Raw genomic sequence first — 18633 nt, forward strand, 5'->3', positions numbered from 1 at the left:
ATATTGATACTGACTGGATGAGGCACTGATATGGATATCTAACCAGCCTTCCCCACTCCTTCATCCTGTCTTCAGGTTTCTCCAGACTTCTTCTCAGCTGGAATGTTGGAAACTAGGAAGAATACCAACTTGGTGGAATATTGTAAACATGTAGAAAATAGGAACCTGTATATATATATATTTCTGTATACACATCAAATGTCTAAACTATAATTTATAATAATAAAAATATAATTTTTTATCATGAACAACTTTATTATGGTTATTTATTTTTTTAGTGGGATTTATTATTGAATTATTAACTATCAAAAATAGTTGAGGAAAAACATCTACTTACGACTATATTTTAATTAATTAATATAATTAAAAAATTGCATTAGTGTAACACCACACCGAAAAAGGACACAATTTTGATTTTTAGGATGTCACAATACTTTATAAAGAAAATAATAGCTATAATAGGACTATCTGAAAACCAAAATAATGCAATGAATTACAAAATGAATACACAAAAAAATGTGTTTTCACTAATAAAAATAGTTAAATAAAAAACTCCACAGAGTGGCCTGAAATAGCAATAATAGTGGACTGTCTTATTGTGAACAGTGTTGAAAACGGTGAATAATCGATAAAAGGAAAACAACTAACCATTCTGGGGAGTAAAAATAAGGTAATTTAAAAAATATATTTCTAAATTAGTTTAAAAAATATAATATAAGAATAAATTTTTTCCAAACTAAAAATGAAACAAAAACTTAGTTTATTTAGTTTGAACAGTTATATATGTTTTTATAAATTAATTTTATGTGTAATATTGATTAATAGATTTTATTCAAAAAGCCACCAACTGAAAAAAATGACCTATACTGATAACTAATACTTGCAGAAGTAGTATTTATCAAACCAAATAATTTTAGAAGAAATTTTTAGGTTTAGAAGAAAAACGTTTGAAAATAGCCAGAGGTAAAGGGCTAAAATGTTTAAAAATACATACGTTATGATAGGTAAGAGCATATTGTCAGCCTTGATCCTAACTCCCTGTATAAACAAACATAAATATTTTATATAACAGGAATTAGAGGATAATAAATCATCATTATTTCAGCAACCATGTGAGTCTATTAACATCCCTTAAATGGTGCCGAAAGCCAGAAAATCTATTCTAGAATTATTACAGTATTTTGTTTTTTACTTCCGAATTCTTTTTTTTTTTTTAACATGGATAATAACCAGCCTTAACCACAAGTGAGACCAGCGGTCCTAAAATAACGGCAGCTCCCTTATCCCTCCGGCGAACCCTCCATTGCCAGAGACTACATTGGTGGCGGCTTATGCCACTGTGGTCGAGTAAAGCGGACGGCGACGTCTCAAGACCTCAGAAAGACCATATCTCAGAACGGTTCTCAAGTGAAATTGGGGAACTGAACCACTTTCTCAAAGGCAGCGGATCCGATTATGGAGCGGATGAAAGCGAAGGTATCCGAGGATCTGATGGATTGGCATGATGCTATCTCTCTAAAGGCCGCCCTGATTTATAGTATTAGGAGAAGTATCTTAAACCAGATATAGGCAGATCAGGAGACTTCATGTTCGGCGGTAAAAGAGAGGGTGAAAAACGCCGACGGAAGTAGTAGGTGAACTCCTTAGGAGGATATATTTTATATGTCCTAAGAAGCATATGCAAAATAGGCCCCCAGGACTATGGGGGCGCCATGGAGATGAAGAGAATAGAAAGTGGGCAGGAGAGAACAGCTTCTAACAGTTTACTAAAAAGAACAAAAAAAACTACATTGTACAGAGTATAATTTAAGATTACTAACTAAAAGCATTACTTACAATTGTCTGTTACAGTAACTTCTACTTTCATGTGATTCAACTCTAGGTTTGTGTCAGTACTAAATAGGGCTGCAATGGAGAAAGGAACAGTGGGTTTGTTTTGATTTTTCCTAAACGTAACCGTTCATCCTAGCAGGTCGTCAGCCTGTTATTTCTATTTTGTATTTTGTCTATTTATATTTAGTGTTGTTAATTGTAGTTGTGTTAATTATGTCTTGTGTATTTATGAGGTTAGAGTAACATGAACTTAAATCTTATTTATTAATTGTTTTGTTCTCTTGAAGTTATTTTTTCCCCATGAATGATTTTAGATGTATAAAATTTGAACTTATGTCCTGTTTGTCTAAAATGTGTGGTGAGGGCATTTTGGTCAGGTTTGTTAGAGTTCTCTGTTACAGGGGTGCAATTATATTTGTGTTAGTATAGCCTTCTTTTGAGATACTGTTGAGAGGTTCCAAAATAGGATTTCCGAGGGTTCACTCTCCATGGAATTTCATACAATATATTGGATTGTAGCTCTATTTTGTCTTTGTCTTTTGTACATGTGTAAAGTGGCCGTGTTTTTGTATTTAATAGCGTTATCGTTTTGGTTTTTATTTTGGGTTTTTGATCTGAGCGTGGTTATATATTTGGACAACTTTCGGTGGACCATAATTTTTAATAAATCTCACGAAAAACCTTTACTTCATGTATATCGTGTTGAAAGAAGAATATAAAGTGTTTTATTTATTTTTATTTTTTTTTTTATGGCAATGCTTTTTCTAACATCTGGAGAATAAATGTAAAAATGCAAAGTTAGAAAAATTAGTCTAGACATTTATAAATATATTATAGAGGATGACAAGTATAATCAAATTTAATATAACCTTATATTTTGACTATGAATTCACGAAAAATCAAATCGAATAACAAAATTATATCTTATTATCATAATTATATATTATATTTATATTATTACTACTAATATTATTGACTACTAGTATTTTTTTTATTTATTATATTATTAACAATATACTACTTATAATATTGCTATAGCTAGCAACAGCCCAATCAGTTTATAAAGTAGCTTTTATGCTAAAAAATCGTTTTGTTAAATTTTGTAAACTTTTTTAGAGTGAGCCCTTCAATTTTTAATTAATGATTTTCGTACATTATAACCGTTACTTGTTCACACAGTGCATCCTATAAATTTCATCAACTTGGACTATCAGTAGTAGTTGTTACGCCGGGCACATATAGTACAAGAGCCGGGAAGAAAAAAAGGCAGTTATCTAACCCCAATTTTTGATTAATTTAATGAAAACTAGGTATAATTACTAGTCAAAATTGATTAGTCTGCCAAGTATAGGTAGGGGGAATAAAAAATGGCGGCTGTTTCAAAGCCTTAAAAAAACACTAGTTTTTATTCGGAGCTCTATATCTTAAAAACTACAACCCTAGAAAATCTAAGAGAACATTATTTAAAGAAGAGTAAATTTGCTGAAATATTAGCCCTAAAAGAGCTATTTACGTCCAATAGTTCTCGAGATTTAGCTATTTAAATAGCAAATGTTCTTAAACATCTACTGAAAGATTAGTAGTTAGTTAATTTATTTTGAGAATTCTATATTTCAGGAACAACTATAAATCAATTTATATTAGCAAATTTCATGCAAACTAATACTCCTACGAAAATAAACATCATATACTACTTTATAACTCATTAAACTAGCTTTAATTTGAGTGCTAATAGAGACCTGTACGTCAAATGGTTTTTGAGATATAAAGTTTTCAAAATAAATTCACTAAAAACTGATCTTTCAGTACGTCCCATACAACATTTTTATGAAATGTTACTTTTTAAAAAGCTATATCTCGAAAACTATTTAACGTAAATAACTCTACTAGGATTCATATTTTAGCAAATTTACTCTTCTTTAAATGACGTTCTCATAGCTTTTTTTGTGTTGCGTCTACTTTTTAAGATATAGAACTCCGAATGATAAATTTTTTTTTTATCGTTTTGAAATAGCCGCCATTTTTTATTTCCCATATCTATACTTGGCAGACTCATCAATTTTGACTATTAATTATACATAGTTTTCATTAAAGTAATCAAAAATTGGGGTGAGATAACTGCCTTTTTTTTTCTCCTCTTGGGCTCTTGTATTAATAGATTTAATCAGAGAAACTGGGAACCGAATTCGTCCTTTGATGTCTGAAACATAAGTTTTCGATTGTGACGGGAAATTTTTTTTTCATTTCCTACAAAATACAAAGCTTCGTTAGTGAGGAAGGAAACAAATGTTCAGCTGATGTACTCCAGTTAGCTATGCCCCTTTACTCATATTCATTCAAAGAATACATTTCTGCGTCATCACACTCAAAATATTTTCATTTTGTTTCAATTAAAAAAAAAAAGTAGAAAAAAATAAAATATATAAACACACGTAGTTTTGTTTATAAAAACGACCTTCGGTAAGGACATATGCATTTAGAAACTTGTATGACTAAGGAGATTCAAACAAAAGCAAGACGGTAACAAAACGCTGTACCGTTTATGATGAAGAAACTCATGCAGGATAAGAATGACTTGGCAAGATCCTTTAGAAATACTTTAGAATGAATCTATGACTATGGACATTTTTAGGGTAAAATTTTGAAATTCGTAACGCAAACTAGGTCGCAGGTAAAAAAAAAATTGATTGCAGTCTATCAGGTCAGAAAAATAAATAAGAATAAGTATAGTACATAATATGCTTTTAGATAAATATTTAGTTTTGGAGGGAATTCGATTTCAAATTTCAAAAGTAATGTGCAGTGCCTAAAAATATTTTTAAAAATTTGAATGTATAATTTCATCCCATGGCAACAATAATTATATATTTAATCCTGTGGACAAAATGACGACCTATACTTCCTTCAAACATATTTTGTTTTTTATATAATTTATTTATTTACAACTTAAGTTATTTACAACTGTATAAAAATATATACAACAAGTAAATTTGCTGTAGGTGACATGGTGACTTGATACAAACATGTGGAGAATCTACCCATTGATAGAACTCCAATAACATTTCTAGAGGGAAAGATCTCGAGGCTATCTTCTTTTCAGAGGTGCAGGAGGATTATTAGGTAAAGAAGGAGAAGCGAGGTTAGAAACCAGTGGATTTGGGTGGTTGGGAAGTTTATCATGGAAAGATTGGTATCTGGTTCTGGCCAAATCGGCAACATATGAGACATTGAGGTCCTGATAGATGACTTGATTCGCGGCAAAGTAAGGAGCATTAAGGATTTTACTAAGGATTTTGGACTGTAAGGATTGGAATTTGATGGTTTATTGGAGCCCCAAAGCTCAACTCCGCAAGTCCAGATAGGCCTTATAATAGGCATGTAGATCAGTCTTTTGTAATGGATTGGCAATTTAGACCGTTTGTTAAGTAAATGTTGTAATAGTCGGAATCGACAAGCTGTCTCCTGTCTTTTCAGTCTTGTATGAGGATTCCATGTCAGTACTCTGAAACATAATTTTAAATGATACACTTTTTCTCAAATTTGTAAACCAAGAGGCCGAAATTGAGTGGTATTGAATTGACACTATAGAGTTTGCGTTTAATAAGTTTGACTTTGATGAGCATAAACCTTGAAATGATTTATGAAGTTGAGATCACTTATAGTTAAACTGCAGTTTAAAGGTTTTTGGAGTACATATTTTTATATAACTCTAATATTATTGATTGGTATAAATAATCACATACTGGTATTGAAATTTGAAAAAAAATTAACACCACTTGTCGTTAATAAATGAGCTCACGAACTGACACTAGTTGTAATTTGTGTACTGTATTATTAGAAGTCTGGTCAAGAAGTGAGGTCAACAAATGATAGAAATGTTATAGTATGCCATTCATTTCCTCAGGCATTCTTCCTGTTAGTTTTGTCTTGTGTAACCCTTCCTTGAGGATAAATTTTTATTTACTTCGCAAACGAGTACATAATCTAAAATATTATACTAAAGGACACTATAAATGTCTCATAACTTTCAGATACAAATAGTAGTCCTAATGAAGGTTTTAACCACCGTTTAATCCTTCTTCTCTTTCTCTTGCTCTCATTCAACATAATATTTTTTTATTTAACCATTAGTTTATTATTTATGCCCCTTCAATTTTTAACTTATTATTATCTCCTCGTACGCCATCCTCTTCTCATTCTCTCTGTTAGGTGTTGGTATAAATTTACTCATCCAAGCTCTGTATTTTCTTTTAACACATATACACAAACAAATACAAAATAAATTATCTGATTTTGAGCTTAGCTCTTCTGTTTTGTTGAGTTCCACGATTAGCTGGCTGGCCTATAGATACCGCAACTTCTTGCTCTTTACTTGATGGTTTCTAGATAATGTTGAATGAAGTTTCTTCCATAAATAGATGGAATCTATATTGATTCATTCGCGTTTTCTGAATCATAATCAAAATATTTCCTTTTAGTCCCCCATAAAAACAAAACTAATTTTACCATATTTCTCGAAAACAATCTAACAGCTCCCCCCTAATATTTCGTTTGTAGCCGAAACGTTGAGCCGATGGCTTAGAAGAAATTATTTTATTTAGGGTGAATGCGGAGCTCTGAGGAAGGACTTCTGAAATTTAATTTGCTCTGTCGGAAATCCCCGGTAAGGCGGCACAATAGCTAATTCAATTCTTTTCTTTTTTTTCTCTGGCCAGAGAAGAATTAAAGCGAAGAGGGAAGAAGCAGCCCTGCATAAAAGAGAGCAAATGATAAATGACGTATTATACTACCAAGAGGGGGGTCGAGGGAGGGGTGTCCCGAGGCAATTCCAACGAGGTCCCTGTTTTAATATTGGACTTAATTAAGCGCTCCTTACATTTTATTCAGGGGCACCATGTTGACTCTCCGCTCCTCGCTTTATCGCCGCATTATAAGCTGCGACAATAATAAGAAAGAAAAGACAAAAAAAGAGAAACTGGCTTTATTAGCTACCTTCTCTTTTTTAAGTTAGTTTAAACTCAAAGCTATATTAATTTATAAAATCAATGTATTTGATTAGAATATACATATTTAATAAAAAAATCTAGTGTGTGCGCGCATCACACATCTTTCACTCACTATACAATTTTTTTTCCTACCTAGAATTCAATAGTTTACAAAAAGATAACGAAGTTGAGTACATATGAACGCAATCGGAAGAGATCGGGTGGTCTCGGCTCTTTCCTAGTCTAACTTGCCCACACTTTTCAACACTTGCCCTAAGTATGTTATTTCCGTTTCGTCCAATATTTCGTTTTGAGCAAGGCTGTTCACACACACCATTTTGCAAGAGATAGCTATTTGGACTCAGGAGACCTCAAAACGTGTATTTCCGTAGAAAACACAAATTAGAAATTTCTACGATCGCAATACTTCGCCCTTACTATATATTCTATATATCTATGAGTGGAAGTAAAAATAGGCACCAACTTTTAGCTTAACATCGCAAATTTCCATTTATTTACAAAACTCCAAATATCCTACAATCAAAAATGAATGCGTTTTTCAGTTATGAATGTAGGTCTGTCCAAAACTACCAACCTTCACATTAGATTTCCAATGCTATACTCGACGACGATTTTTAATATCGACGTTTTCATTAAAATAAAAATATTTCAATTTTTTTAATTGTGTTGAGTTTTGTTAATTTTTTAATATGATATTAGATTTTCCGACTTATTAATAAATCAGCATGACGTCGAATTTTGTAAAATATAGTTTTTAATTGGTTTCTTATTTATCGGATTTATATAAATTTGTTCTTAAACCACGTTGTAATTTAGTACTTTTGGATTATTACAAAGTTACAGTTGGTTTCCCAAACCGTATGAGATAAGTGAGAACATACAAGAAGATTTAAAACGAGTCAAGAAATACTGAACAAGTTAGCGACCGGAAGGTATTATTTAGAAGATAGGAAGGAGAAGAAGAAGTCAATTACTGGAGTGATATAAAAGTTGAAGAACGATCCAGAGGAGACTTAATATGAAATATGTAAATCGAGAAGAGGACATGGCAACTAATTCCAAGTTGTGCCCAAGGACATTTGTCACGGGCAGTCCCTGGTGACCCCTGATCCCTCCGCTATGAACAACATCACTTCCAAACTTTTCTCCTTCCCTCGCTCCCCTACAACCACCTCTAAATAATTTTTTCTTCTTATCGCGCTCTCCTCCCAGCAACAAATATAAGGATTATATTGACCTCTACTTTAGCAGTTATCATAACTACCAAACAAATTTTAAATTATAGCTTAGTAACACGTGAAACTCACTTCAAACATGAAAATAAGTTTAATTATGAAAATGATTCATATCTTTTGTATATTATGCGTGTATTGAATGTATAATGGTATTGGAAATGAAAAGAATGCTCGGAAGGAAAATGTAGATTACAATCAGATGTTAATCCATCAGTATATACATATAAAGAAAAAACAAAACAACATTTATGGGACATGTACATCTCTACATCTCAATGTAGGAAAACGATCCCCTAGACCTCCCACCTTTATTCTCTGCTTATTTGTCTAAGCCTAATAAATCATATTTGTTCGTTTATTGTCTTATTTGCTTCGCCTAGTGAGAGAAGGACTGCCTTGCGTACTAACAGCCTATTCTAGCCCAAATGGAAAGGTCGAGATTTTTCTTCCAGAAAATAAACTCCAATCCTCCCAAGATTGATTCGAACCGGCACCGTTTCTGACTCAAAGATATTAAGGTGAGACGCCTCAGGTGGCTTGGCCATCATAGCTTCAACATAATCATCAATTTCTAAATTCTATCTTGTTTTTTATTAGCCATTTCTGACATAAGGGTGGAGAACGGGGTTATCCTTCTGGTTACCACCCTATTCAAACCAGAGTAAGTAGGCCAAGTTTACATTCCGTGGGGCCACCACAAAATAAAACCCGGCCAGGCCGGAATAGAACCTGTAATAACGAGGTTGCTAAGGTGAAACCCTAACCTCTTCGACCTACAGTGGCCTCATTTCTAAAATCCTATTAATAGCCATAGGATTTATGGATCTTTATCCCCACTATAGAACAATCCAGTCTTAATTTTCTTTTAGACAAAAGTTCATTCTTTTTTGTTAAGAATTTCTCTCCATGAGTTCTTCATATACCGATCATACAGAAAATTACTATTCTAGAGAGAAAGATGAGTGTTTTGATGGAGGGTAGGAGGTTGGGAGGGGTGGTAAATGTGGAAGGAGACTCAATTATTTTTCCCAAAAATTTACGCTTTAATAATTCAGAGTTAATTTTTACGATCATAATAAGTCTTTGTTCAATGAAATTTATAGTCAAAGGGGTTGGTTAAAATGTTGGAAAATCTAATATTTATAAATCAGAGATCCATTCATATCAATTAATTAATAAAATTCAATATAATTTTCAAAAACTGTGAAATAATGTTATTCTAGACGTAAAGTTGATATCAGGAATCGTCGTTGAGTACAGTAGATCTAATCTGAAGATCGGTCGTTAAGGACTAACTATTGTTCATTTAGCTGAGACTAGTATCTAGTTGCGAGAATATAATATCACCAACGTATAGACGTCTAGGAAGGTACCTATCTAATCTTAGGAGTTGTAACAATGGCTAAAAAGCCTTTAAAGACCTCTATAATAAAATAAAGCTCACAAGAACAAAATGGTTTTTCAGGGTACTGACTTATTACCTAATATGTAAATAAGTCACTAGACCTGAATATCTTGGCCAGTATCAGAATCCAGTGATTGAAACAATTTGGTCATCTAATGAAGATGGAAGTCAGTAGGATGCTCAGGAGGCTTTACGAAGGCACTTCAGATGGAATGAAAAGTAGAGAGAGAGACAAAAATCAATAAAAAGGTGGTGTACTCCGAGGTCCAGGGTATATGAAATTAAAAATTCTCCATGTAAGGGATAGACACAGTATGCGCCTGTTGAGCTAAGTAAAGAAGAAGATAGCTTCAACCAGGGTTCAATTACATGATCGAAAGTAGCGTGGTCCCATGGGTAATTGGGTAAGTGGAAGACAACAAGTAATCAAATAGTCAGTCCGTCGAGGGCATATATATAATTTTAATTGTATATATGCAAGTTCAAATTGAAGTAGTTTTAATTTAAATTACAAGAATAAGAAGGAAACAATAAATACCTTGAATAATTTAATGAAAATAAACGCATTCGAAAAAATAGTATTTTTTCCATCTCTCTAGAAACATTATTAAATTTTAATTTTTAGAAGGAAACTATATTGCAGTAATTCTATATGGAATCATATATGTGAAATTATAATAAAATGTATTTTAAATCAAGTTTATAAAAAAAAAAATACAGCGAAAAAAAATAATATAGTACAACTACATTTTTTTAATACCATTTATAAAATTTTAATTCTCTCATATAATGAAGTTTAAAATAAAAATCAATGCGTTGACAATAAAAGCTGTAATGATTAATACCTAAATAGGGGGGGGAGGTAATTGCCGATTAGGATGATAATAAACCTCTACACTGGCTAACTAAAAGAGTTAAGCGCAGCACTAATAGAACTGTTTCTGTTTGGCTAAACTTATAATAAGTTCCTTTCCTGCTATCAACTACCAAAATTAGTCATCCCAAACTTCATGAAATTTGAAGAAAGATATTAAAGTTCAGAAATAATTACGAATTTCGCAAAATGTACGGTGAATTAGTGAACAGTGTTCCTTCCTGAATTTTTAACTACCATGCCTCATCGACATATTCCTGAATTCACCGATTTGTGTAAGAAAAACTTCTACACAAATAAAAAGGAGGAAAAGCGGATGGTTAATAAAGACTGGAATGAACTTTGCGAAGTTACCTCGAGGCTTTGCCGTATCGACTAATAGGGCAATCAGGAAGAGGAACAGAGAATTTGACAGAAGTATGTGTAAAATGAAAATCCGGGATATAATTCTGTAGCTTAGTAAAAGATGGCCCAACGTCCAAGTATACTTATATTTAGTTTATTCCATTTGTTAATATAACTTGATTAATAGTTTTATCTTAAAACGAAAGGTAAATTCAAGAAATGTTTTTTTTTAAAAACAGCTAAATTTTAAATAAGAAAATTTGGTAAATTTAAATGCAGAGGTACTTAAGGAGAAAAAGAATACTAATAATAAAAAAAGCTTCAAGTCCTATGTGAAGTTGCGATATTAAAGTCTTGAAGAAGTCCCTAAAGATTAATATTCAACAATTACAGGAAAGAAGGTACCAAGGGTGCGCTTAGTCCAGCCCAGGGGGCCTATAACCTTCTAACTGTTGCATCTTAATGTTGGCACCCCTTAAATCTAACCTCTCATTTTACTGAAATTTTACTATAATTTACCGATCATAAGCAGACAAAGAAATTATGTAATGATTTAATTTATTTGATGATAATAAACTAGGTTATTTCAAAGGAACAAATTGATTGAGAACTATTAATAGTTAGTGACCGAAAAATTATTTGAACCTCTCCCTCATATTGTTAGACTACCTTAGATAATTATTATATGATGACTAGTTTAATCCTGCAAGAACTTTTGCATTATATGTGTTTCTCTCTTCTCATTAATTCATTAAAAAATATAAGCGATATTAAGCTCATTCGTATGAAAAATATAATATGAAGAAAATTTATTGAAAACATTCAATTGGTAAAGCTTCACATAATTTATAATGACTATCTTTAAGCAAAAGTCCACGTGATAAGACATTACGTTGACCCAATGTCAAACATTCTGTCAGCTTTACAGTTAAGATTCAGCTATCTGTAATCTTACATTAATCCTCCCTTCATCGCATAGCTAGGCCGTACATGAACGGATGTTTTAAGCGGGCTACGAATTTTTGGGGATTAAATAATAATTTGTGGTCTGAATAATTTGAGACATGGAAATTAGCTCAATCGATTTGTATCTTCTAGTACCCTAGGCAGAAAAAGGTAGTATTCGCTTTGAATTATGTTCTCTCATGTAATTCAACTTTATTTGTTTGTTTTCTGTATTTTAGAGGGATGGGGGAAAAAAAAAAGCTTCAGCACCTTTTGGGAAATAGTAATTACATTGGATCAGTATATTCCTCCACAGCCAGTTCCTGTAAGGCTTGCCATTCCCTTCATGACTATAAGCTAGTACCTAAAGAAGTGAAGTTTCCGACCTGCAAGGATTTACAGCTAGTTCTTATAAAATTCATTTTTTACCTATTCATACCAACAGGAAACATTGTATTAGAAGAAGTGCTGGATTGGACTCATCTTAAAATTCAATGTTCTACCAGAATCTGAAAAAAAAAAAAAGTTGCCCCACCCCACTTGGAATTCCAGAGTTAGGTGTTCTGCACAAGAACTGGATAAGGATGATGGTATACTTCGTTTATATGTACCTTTTTTAGATGGCTCGTTAAGTTGAAGTTGAGGCAATTTTGTAATACTTGTTTGTTTCATTATGGACTGTTGAAAAAGATATTACTCATTTGAATTATGTATTACAAAAAAAAAATCAACTTATCAATAAATTTTGTAATATAAGACAATGGTCTCCTTTTAAACATCTACATCTATCTTTACACTCTGGTAAAAGTAGATTTGGTAATTCATCCTTTCTTGCTGCCCTGACTGGAATATATAAGAGCAAAATGCCAAATGAGAATATATATCAACATAATATAATGATATATGTATAGATGGTTGAGCTTCAAAGTATTATAGTATCATACAGCTTATTCACTAATTCAGTAGAACTTATTTCTACTGTTTGGGTCAAACCATTTGACCGCTAAACATTAATAAGTGTACCACTAAACAACACAATAAGTTGAGGGTTATTCGGTTAAACACTAAGCATAAGGCATTTTTGCCAAATGGAGTGAATGCTTATTCAGTGATCCCAAAACCAACAATTAAAGAACTTCAAGAGAGTCAGTTAGTTGGAATTTTTCATGCTATATTTAATTTAAAAAGTATTTTAATTCTTTTTCAGCAATCCAAGAAGCCTCTGGATGCTGAACTGGGTGTGTAGACTGGATTTAATAATTTTTGTGGCAAGTTGTAAAAATGTTTATTTCGTGGTATCCTAGCTCATTGTGTAATACCCAATGTTTATTAATCATGAAACAGATTTTATGTAAATATCGCACATTCAGCATGAAACAATACTATTATTTGGAAATTGCGTTTACATGTTTTTTTTAATTTAATAAAATTACATCTGTTTCGAAATTGTTTAAGATTTTTTCTGACTTTTGGGCCATAGTCACCTGAGTTTTGCATTATCTGATCCTCCTGGTTTTTTTTTCAATTACCAAGAACTTTGTTTAAATTTTTCTGAAAACATTTGCATTGTGCTTGCTTACAATTTTGTTGAGTTTAGTTAAGCCTAATTCCTTCTCTAGCCACTCGAGTTTTAGTAAATACTGAAAAAATTCTTTCAGGAATGAAATTTGTAAAAGGAAATATAAGAAAATGATGAGTAAATAAGTACAGGAAATATGCAATCTTTCAATAAAATAATAATATTCAATTTATGGAAAATTTCTTAGAATAAAATTTATTAATGATTCATTAATAAATTTCAGTTCTAGTAACAATATTCAGTCTTCTTGTTCTGCATGTTCACTCTCAAATATCAAATGAATGCTTCCATCACAACATAAAAGTTAACAATTCCCTATGTATAAACAAATGTAGTAGATAATATATAATATAATAGCTATATATAATACCCATTTCACACTAATCCCAATCTTCACTTTAACTTCAGGCTAAAGCTAAATTTGACAAGCCATTTTTAAATATAGCTGTGTCCAGGAAAATATTTATGCACAGTCGTAAGCAAGAGTAGTGAATGGTATTGAATAAAATTGATATCACATTACCTTTATGCCAATCCCCAACTTCCCTCAAAATTTGGGCCTTATCAGAAGAGCCTTTTTTTAATAACATATATGTGCTAATGATTTTCCTTGGTGCATGCATAAACAAGAGTTTTGGAATTTGATGAAATTGATATAGGATCATTGGTACCTATTCGTATGAACTCTGAAAGTTCCATCAAAATCAGATCAATCAAAGTAGGTTATTTTCAGGAGTTTTTTAGATGTGCCGGTTTGTTTCCAAGCAATCATTTCACCTAATAGATTCCTACAACAGATACTGAACTGAAAGCATTCTAGCAGTAACTGTTAACACTAGAAAAGTACTGGTAAGCTATAATGTAATACCTGATTCCTGTGAATCTCAAACTGCTACTAACTAAACAAATTATATTTTTTTGGTTGTGCCCATTTTATTCTGAATTTGTGATATTCATCACTACATTTAAAAATTAGTTTTTAAAGGTCAAATAATTAATTCATAATTAACAATTTTTATTTTATACTTATACGAACAATAAAACACATACACAAATATTCACAGACACCAATCTTTAAGAACCACTTTGGCTGGTTCTGAATTTGGTCCTGATGGAGTTGTTGAAACCTTCACGATTTCTAGCTATTTCTAGAGCATAAAACATAACTCTTGGAACAATAAAAGAATTTTTTTCGCTGTACTCATCAGTACAATCTGTTCTAATCAAAGTTCCAAAATTATAGTCTTCAACTATATCATGGAATTTTTCACAGAATTCTCTCCATTCCTGAAACAAAAAGTTTCAAATTAGATCTATAATTATTAGATGTTATTTTCATATACCTTGTGATATACAGTTTAATGAAGACTTAAAAAAGTTTTCATATCTTGTTTTCTCTCTTTTATAAGTACTACTAAATTGAATATTATCTATAAAAACTTCCAAGAAACCAGGTAAACTTGGTCATTATAGCTAATCGTCATTATAATCAATAACTGTACACATCATGTAAATGTGAAATAGGAATTTTTTAAAAATCAATTATTGCTGCCAAACACTAATTTTTTTTTCATATTGATGCAACTGAACAGTACTTTGATCACCATTTTTTAATTTTATTTTACTCCAGAAATAAGGAAAAAATAAGTAATAATAGCAACACATAAACAATATGCTAGCATACCTGCAGCAGAATAAAAGTGATTGAAATGAAAAAAAAAAATTTTTTCTGGGACATATGTCATTATGGGACATATTATGGTTCACACATAATGATTATTTGTCTGGCAAACATTTAGAAGTTCTCAGTAACCAAATGAAATTACATTAAGATCTTAGTTTAATTACTATTTATAATGGTAATCAATATATGCCAATTTATATTGTTCACAATGTGGAGGTTTGGTTATGTAATAAGTGAAGGAATAGTTATTGTTTAAAGGAGGGAATGGATGAGGAGTGACGAAGAGAGATGGGAAGAGAATTCAAGAAGGAGGTTGCATATATGACAAAGGATTAGCTGAAGGAGGCGGTTCTATGGGAGGGCATATATAAATCGATCGGTTGGGATCTGGTATTTAATGAATTGATGGATGGATAAATAAAGAGTAAGGAGATCAAGAATATAGGTAGGTTTTTTTTATTTTAAGAACTTGGAATAGGAAAATATCAAGGAGGTATTGTCTTCGTGAGGTTGAACAGAGCCACTTCATTTGGTATGAGAGTGCCTTGGAAACCCAAAAATAAATCTTACGATCCAATTCATGAGTCCCTTCAGTCTCAACTCTAGACCAGCAGATAGCCCTCCGTTGACCAAGAAACCATAGACGAAGTGGGGGAAAATGAGAGAGGATACTAGGAGCTGAGGAGTGTTCTGATGAATGAAATCATGGAATCTTAGGAATTGTTTGAGTACAGTTATGGATTAGCATGTGATCTGGGAAATATGATTATTCCAGGAGAGATGTTGATCGAAGGTTACTCCAAGGATTTTTGTTGTTTGTTTTATTAGGTAAAAATGAATCAATTGGTAGTCAAGGAACAGTAAGGGAGGCGCTTGGAACTAATAAGAATGGACTGGTTTTTTCAGCATTCAAGTTCAAATTGTTGTTTAACGCCCATGCATTAATGCTATCAATATCTTCTTGTACCTTTTGGATGGCCTCAAGTATCTCGGAGGGATGGAAAGATAGATAAATTAATAGATTGTCAGCAAATAAGTGGTATTGTTGTGAGTAGTGAATGGAATCAGGGAGATCGTTAATATAACTGCAGAAAAAGGTTGGTGGAAGTAAGGACCCCTGAGGAACATCTGGTATCAGAAGAAGGTGAAAGGAAGGAGATTTGTTCAGAATAATGACTGTTGGGAACGAAGAGAGAGGAAAGAGAGGAACTACTTTAGGACACTATTTGACATGGAAAGTTTTGAAGTTTATTGAGGAGGATCTTATGGCTAACTGATTCAAATGTTTTTGAAAAATCAAAAAGAACTAAAATTGAAATTTGATGATTATCTATGGAGGATTGGAGGTCTTGGGATATTTTCAATAAAGCGGAATGTTAGAATGTTGAGAGCAAAAACCGGATTGGAAAGGCTTATGGAGAGTCTTTTGCTCTAGAAAATTAGTAAGTTGGGAGTGGACTAATCTTTCTAGTGGCGTAAACAAATTTGATAAAATGGATATTGGCCAAAAGTAAGAAACTGAAGGAGAAGGTACTTTGTTCAATGGTTGGGCCATGACTTTTTTCCAGGCTTTGGGAAAAATTAATGTAAAAAGAATGGATGAAAATGAATGAATGAATGGAAAAAGAATGGTGAGGAGTAAAAGTTTGATGATCTTTACAAGAATTTGGTTTGGGCTGTAATCATTAGTTCTGGACTTGAGGACTGCTGAGATTAGGTCATCTGTGGAGACATTTAAGAAATAAAACTTATTAAAGTTTAAAGGGATTTAAAGGTAGTGCTCTAAAATTCTGGTGCGTCTGAAGCGTTTTCTGGCAACATCTTGTCTTCTCATTAGATCTCTTATTTCTGAGTTGATCCAGGGAGCCAGGGGACATTTGAAGGTACAGGTTTTATTACAGAGGAGCATGTTGATTAAGGAATTTAAGGAGATTCAAGGATAGGCATTCGACCATGTCATCAATGGATAGAAGTGAATAGATAGGTTCTGAAGTGAGAAGTTGTAATGTTCATAAGAAATACTAAAGATTAAAAATATTTGAAAAAAGGAAACAATAATCCTTACGGAACAAAAGTGAAATCAAATTTATAAATAGGAGAGATTTCCTAATTCATGGATAATAATAGAGTAATTGCAGTCATTGGATGGCTTCGATTGTTATTAATACAGTTGATGGAATATAAAACATTTCTATTCGCAATTCACATTGGCAAGTCTGATAATTAAAATACTAAAATCACAAGTCCAAGGGATCTAGATAGATTTGCCCTTTCAGTGGCAAACAATGATAAATGAATAATTTATAGTACTACTATGTATTCAATCAGCACTAAAAGGGTTAATAATATGCAATGGAGAGCTATATTTGACATTCACAGTAGATAGTAATGCATATGTAGGTATGTTTAATAAAACTTAAAAGCTATACTATGTTTTAGTAGAATGTTTATGGACTATTAGATATATCAAAGAAGTAATACTAAATTATCAATGCTATTAAACATTGGCAATTTAATAAATAAATCTAGTAGATAATGTAATATACAACAACATAAATTATCTAAATTGCACATACTAACAGGAACAAATCAATACCTTTTTTCCTTCTTCGCTCTTCAATTCATCCTCATTCAACATGTCTAATTTTAATTCAGGAAATTGTTTCCTAAAAGTTTCATAAATCTTGTCATCATGTCTTGTCAAACGTAGTCCTTGAGGATCAACACTGCAAAGTAACTGAAAAAACAAGATATAATTTATTTCAACATTTTTTATTTTACAGATGAAGTACTTGAATAACTCTTCTTACATCAAAATAAATCCTAGCATGTTCTATGGTCTTCACTGCCCACATTGCCTCCACAGTGGGCTACAAAAAAGAAAATAGAATACATTATACACAGCATACTAAGTAATGGAATTTATAATCAGTCAATAATAATAAATCATACTATAAACTAACATCATTGTCAAACTCCTCAGCAGGCCTTGAAAGAACCGATTGACCAGCAAGAAGTTCCTGAACACCCTAAAAATGTTGTTATGTCACATTGTCCATCAATATCTTATATTTTTTTTGTTGAATACTTCACAAAACATGTAACATGCATCAAATTTACCAATTCCTTAGAAAAATCGGCCATTTCTTTGGAGGTTTAACAATGAATCATAACTAAACTAAAAAAAAATTTATGTGCGAATATTGTCAGACAACTGAGAATTAAAAGCAATTTAATCAATTCTAACACAACAATCACAACTCAAGCACGAGAAGTCCTTTTTAGGTTTCCTGTTATTCCAAAGAGATAAGTAAAAACGCCTGATCGGTAATCATCACCACTATTGAAGATTTATATACCATATTGTTACGTGTGTGACTAACTTTAAGAAAAAATTAGGACTAATATAAATAAGTTGGAAGCGCGGGAGCCCTGGGGTAAGGCGCGGACTACTTACTCCAAGGACCTGAGTTCAAATCCGGCTAGGCTGAAAATTGTTTTCTTGTACACTGTAGCCGTGGATTCTGGGGCCCTTGGGCTCAACCCATCTTCTTAAATTAGGTACCCTTAATTGGGTAAAAATCTGGCGGTCGACCGTGATTCTGACCAAATCACCTCCTTGCACAACCCTTGGTCCAGTAACAGTACTACCTTACAAAGTACTAAACCCCTGACTCTTCATGGATTGTAGCGGTATAGTTTTAATTTTAATGAATTAGTTATTACT

At 32.2% G+C, this 18633-nt stretch overlaps 1 protein-coding gene across 1 annotated transcript; it reads right to left on the minus strand.

Annotated features, from left to right (window-relative positions):
- Positions 1 to 14216: 14216 nt before the first annotated feature.
- Positions 14217 to 18193, minus strand: LOC106680019 (protein PBDC1). Its single transcript, XM_014419475.3, has 5 exons — positions 18027 to 18193; positions 17870 to 17935; positions 17717 to 17776; positions 17503 to 17643; positions 14217 to 14509 (listed from the first exon to the last, which is right to left on the minus strand). The coding sequence occupies exons 1-5, from the start codon at positions 18048 to 18050 to the stop codon at positions 14297 to 14299; spliced, it is 504 nt and encodes a 167-aa protein (XP_014274961.1). The 5' UTR covers positions 18051 to 18193; the 3' UTR covers positions 14217 to 14296.
- Positions 18194 to 18633: the final 440 nt, after the last annotated feature.

This window comes from Halyomorpha halys, unplaced genomic scaffold, assembly GCF_000696795.3.
Source record: "Halyomorpha halys isolate HHAL.00 unplaced genomic scaffold, Hhal_1.1 Scaffold239.1, whole genome shotgun sequence".
Lineage (NCBI taxonomy): Eukaryota > Metazoa > Arthropoda > Insecta > Hemiptera > Pentatomidae > Halyomorpha > Halyomorpha halys.

Excerpts from the sequence above, each read along its gene's own strand:
- LOC106680019 (XM_014419475.3), bottom strand. The coding sequence starts at position 18,050 with ATGGCCGATTTTTCTAAGGAATTG. Across the intron at positions 17,936-18,026 it reads CCGATTTTTCTAAGGAATTG|GGTGTTCAGGAACTTCTTGC; the intron begins GTAAATTTGATG and ends CAACATTTTTAG. Across the intron at positions 17,644-17,716 it reads ATGCTAGGATTTATTTTGAT|TTACTTTGCAGTGTTGATCC; the intron begins GTAAGAAGAGTT and ends TTGTTTTTTCAG.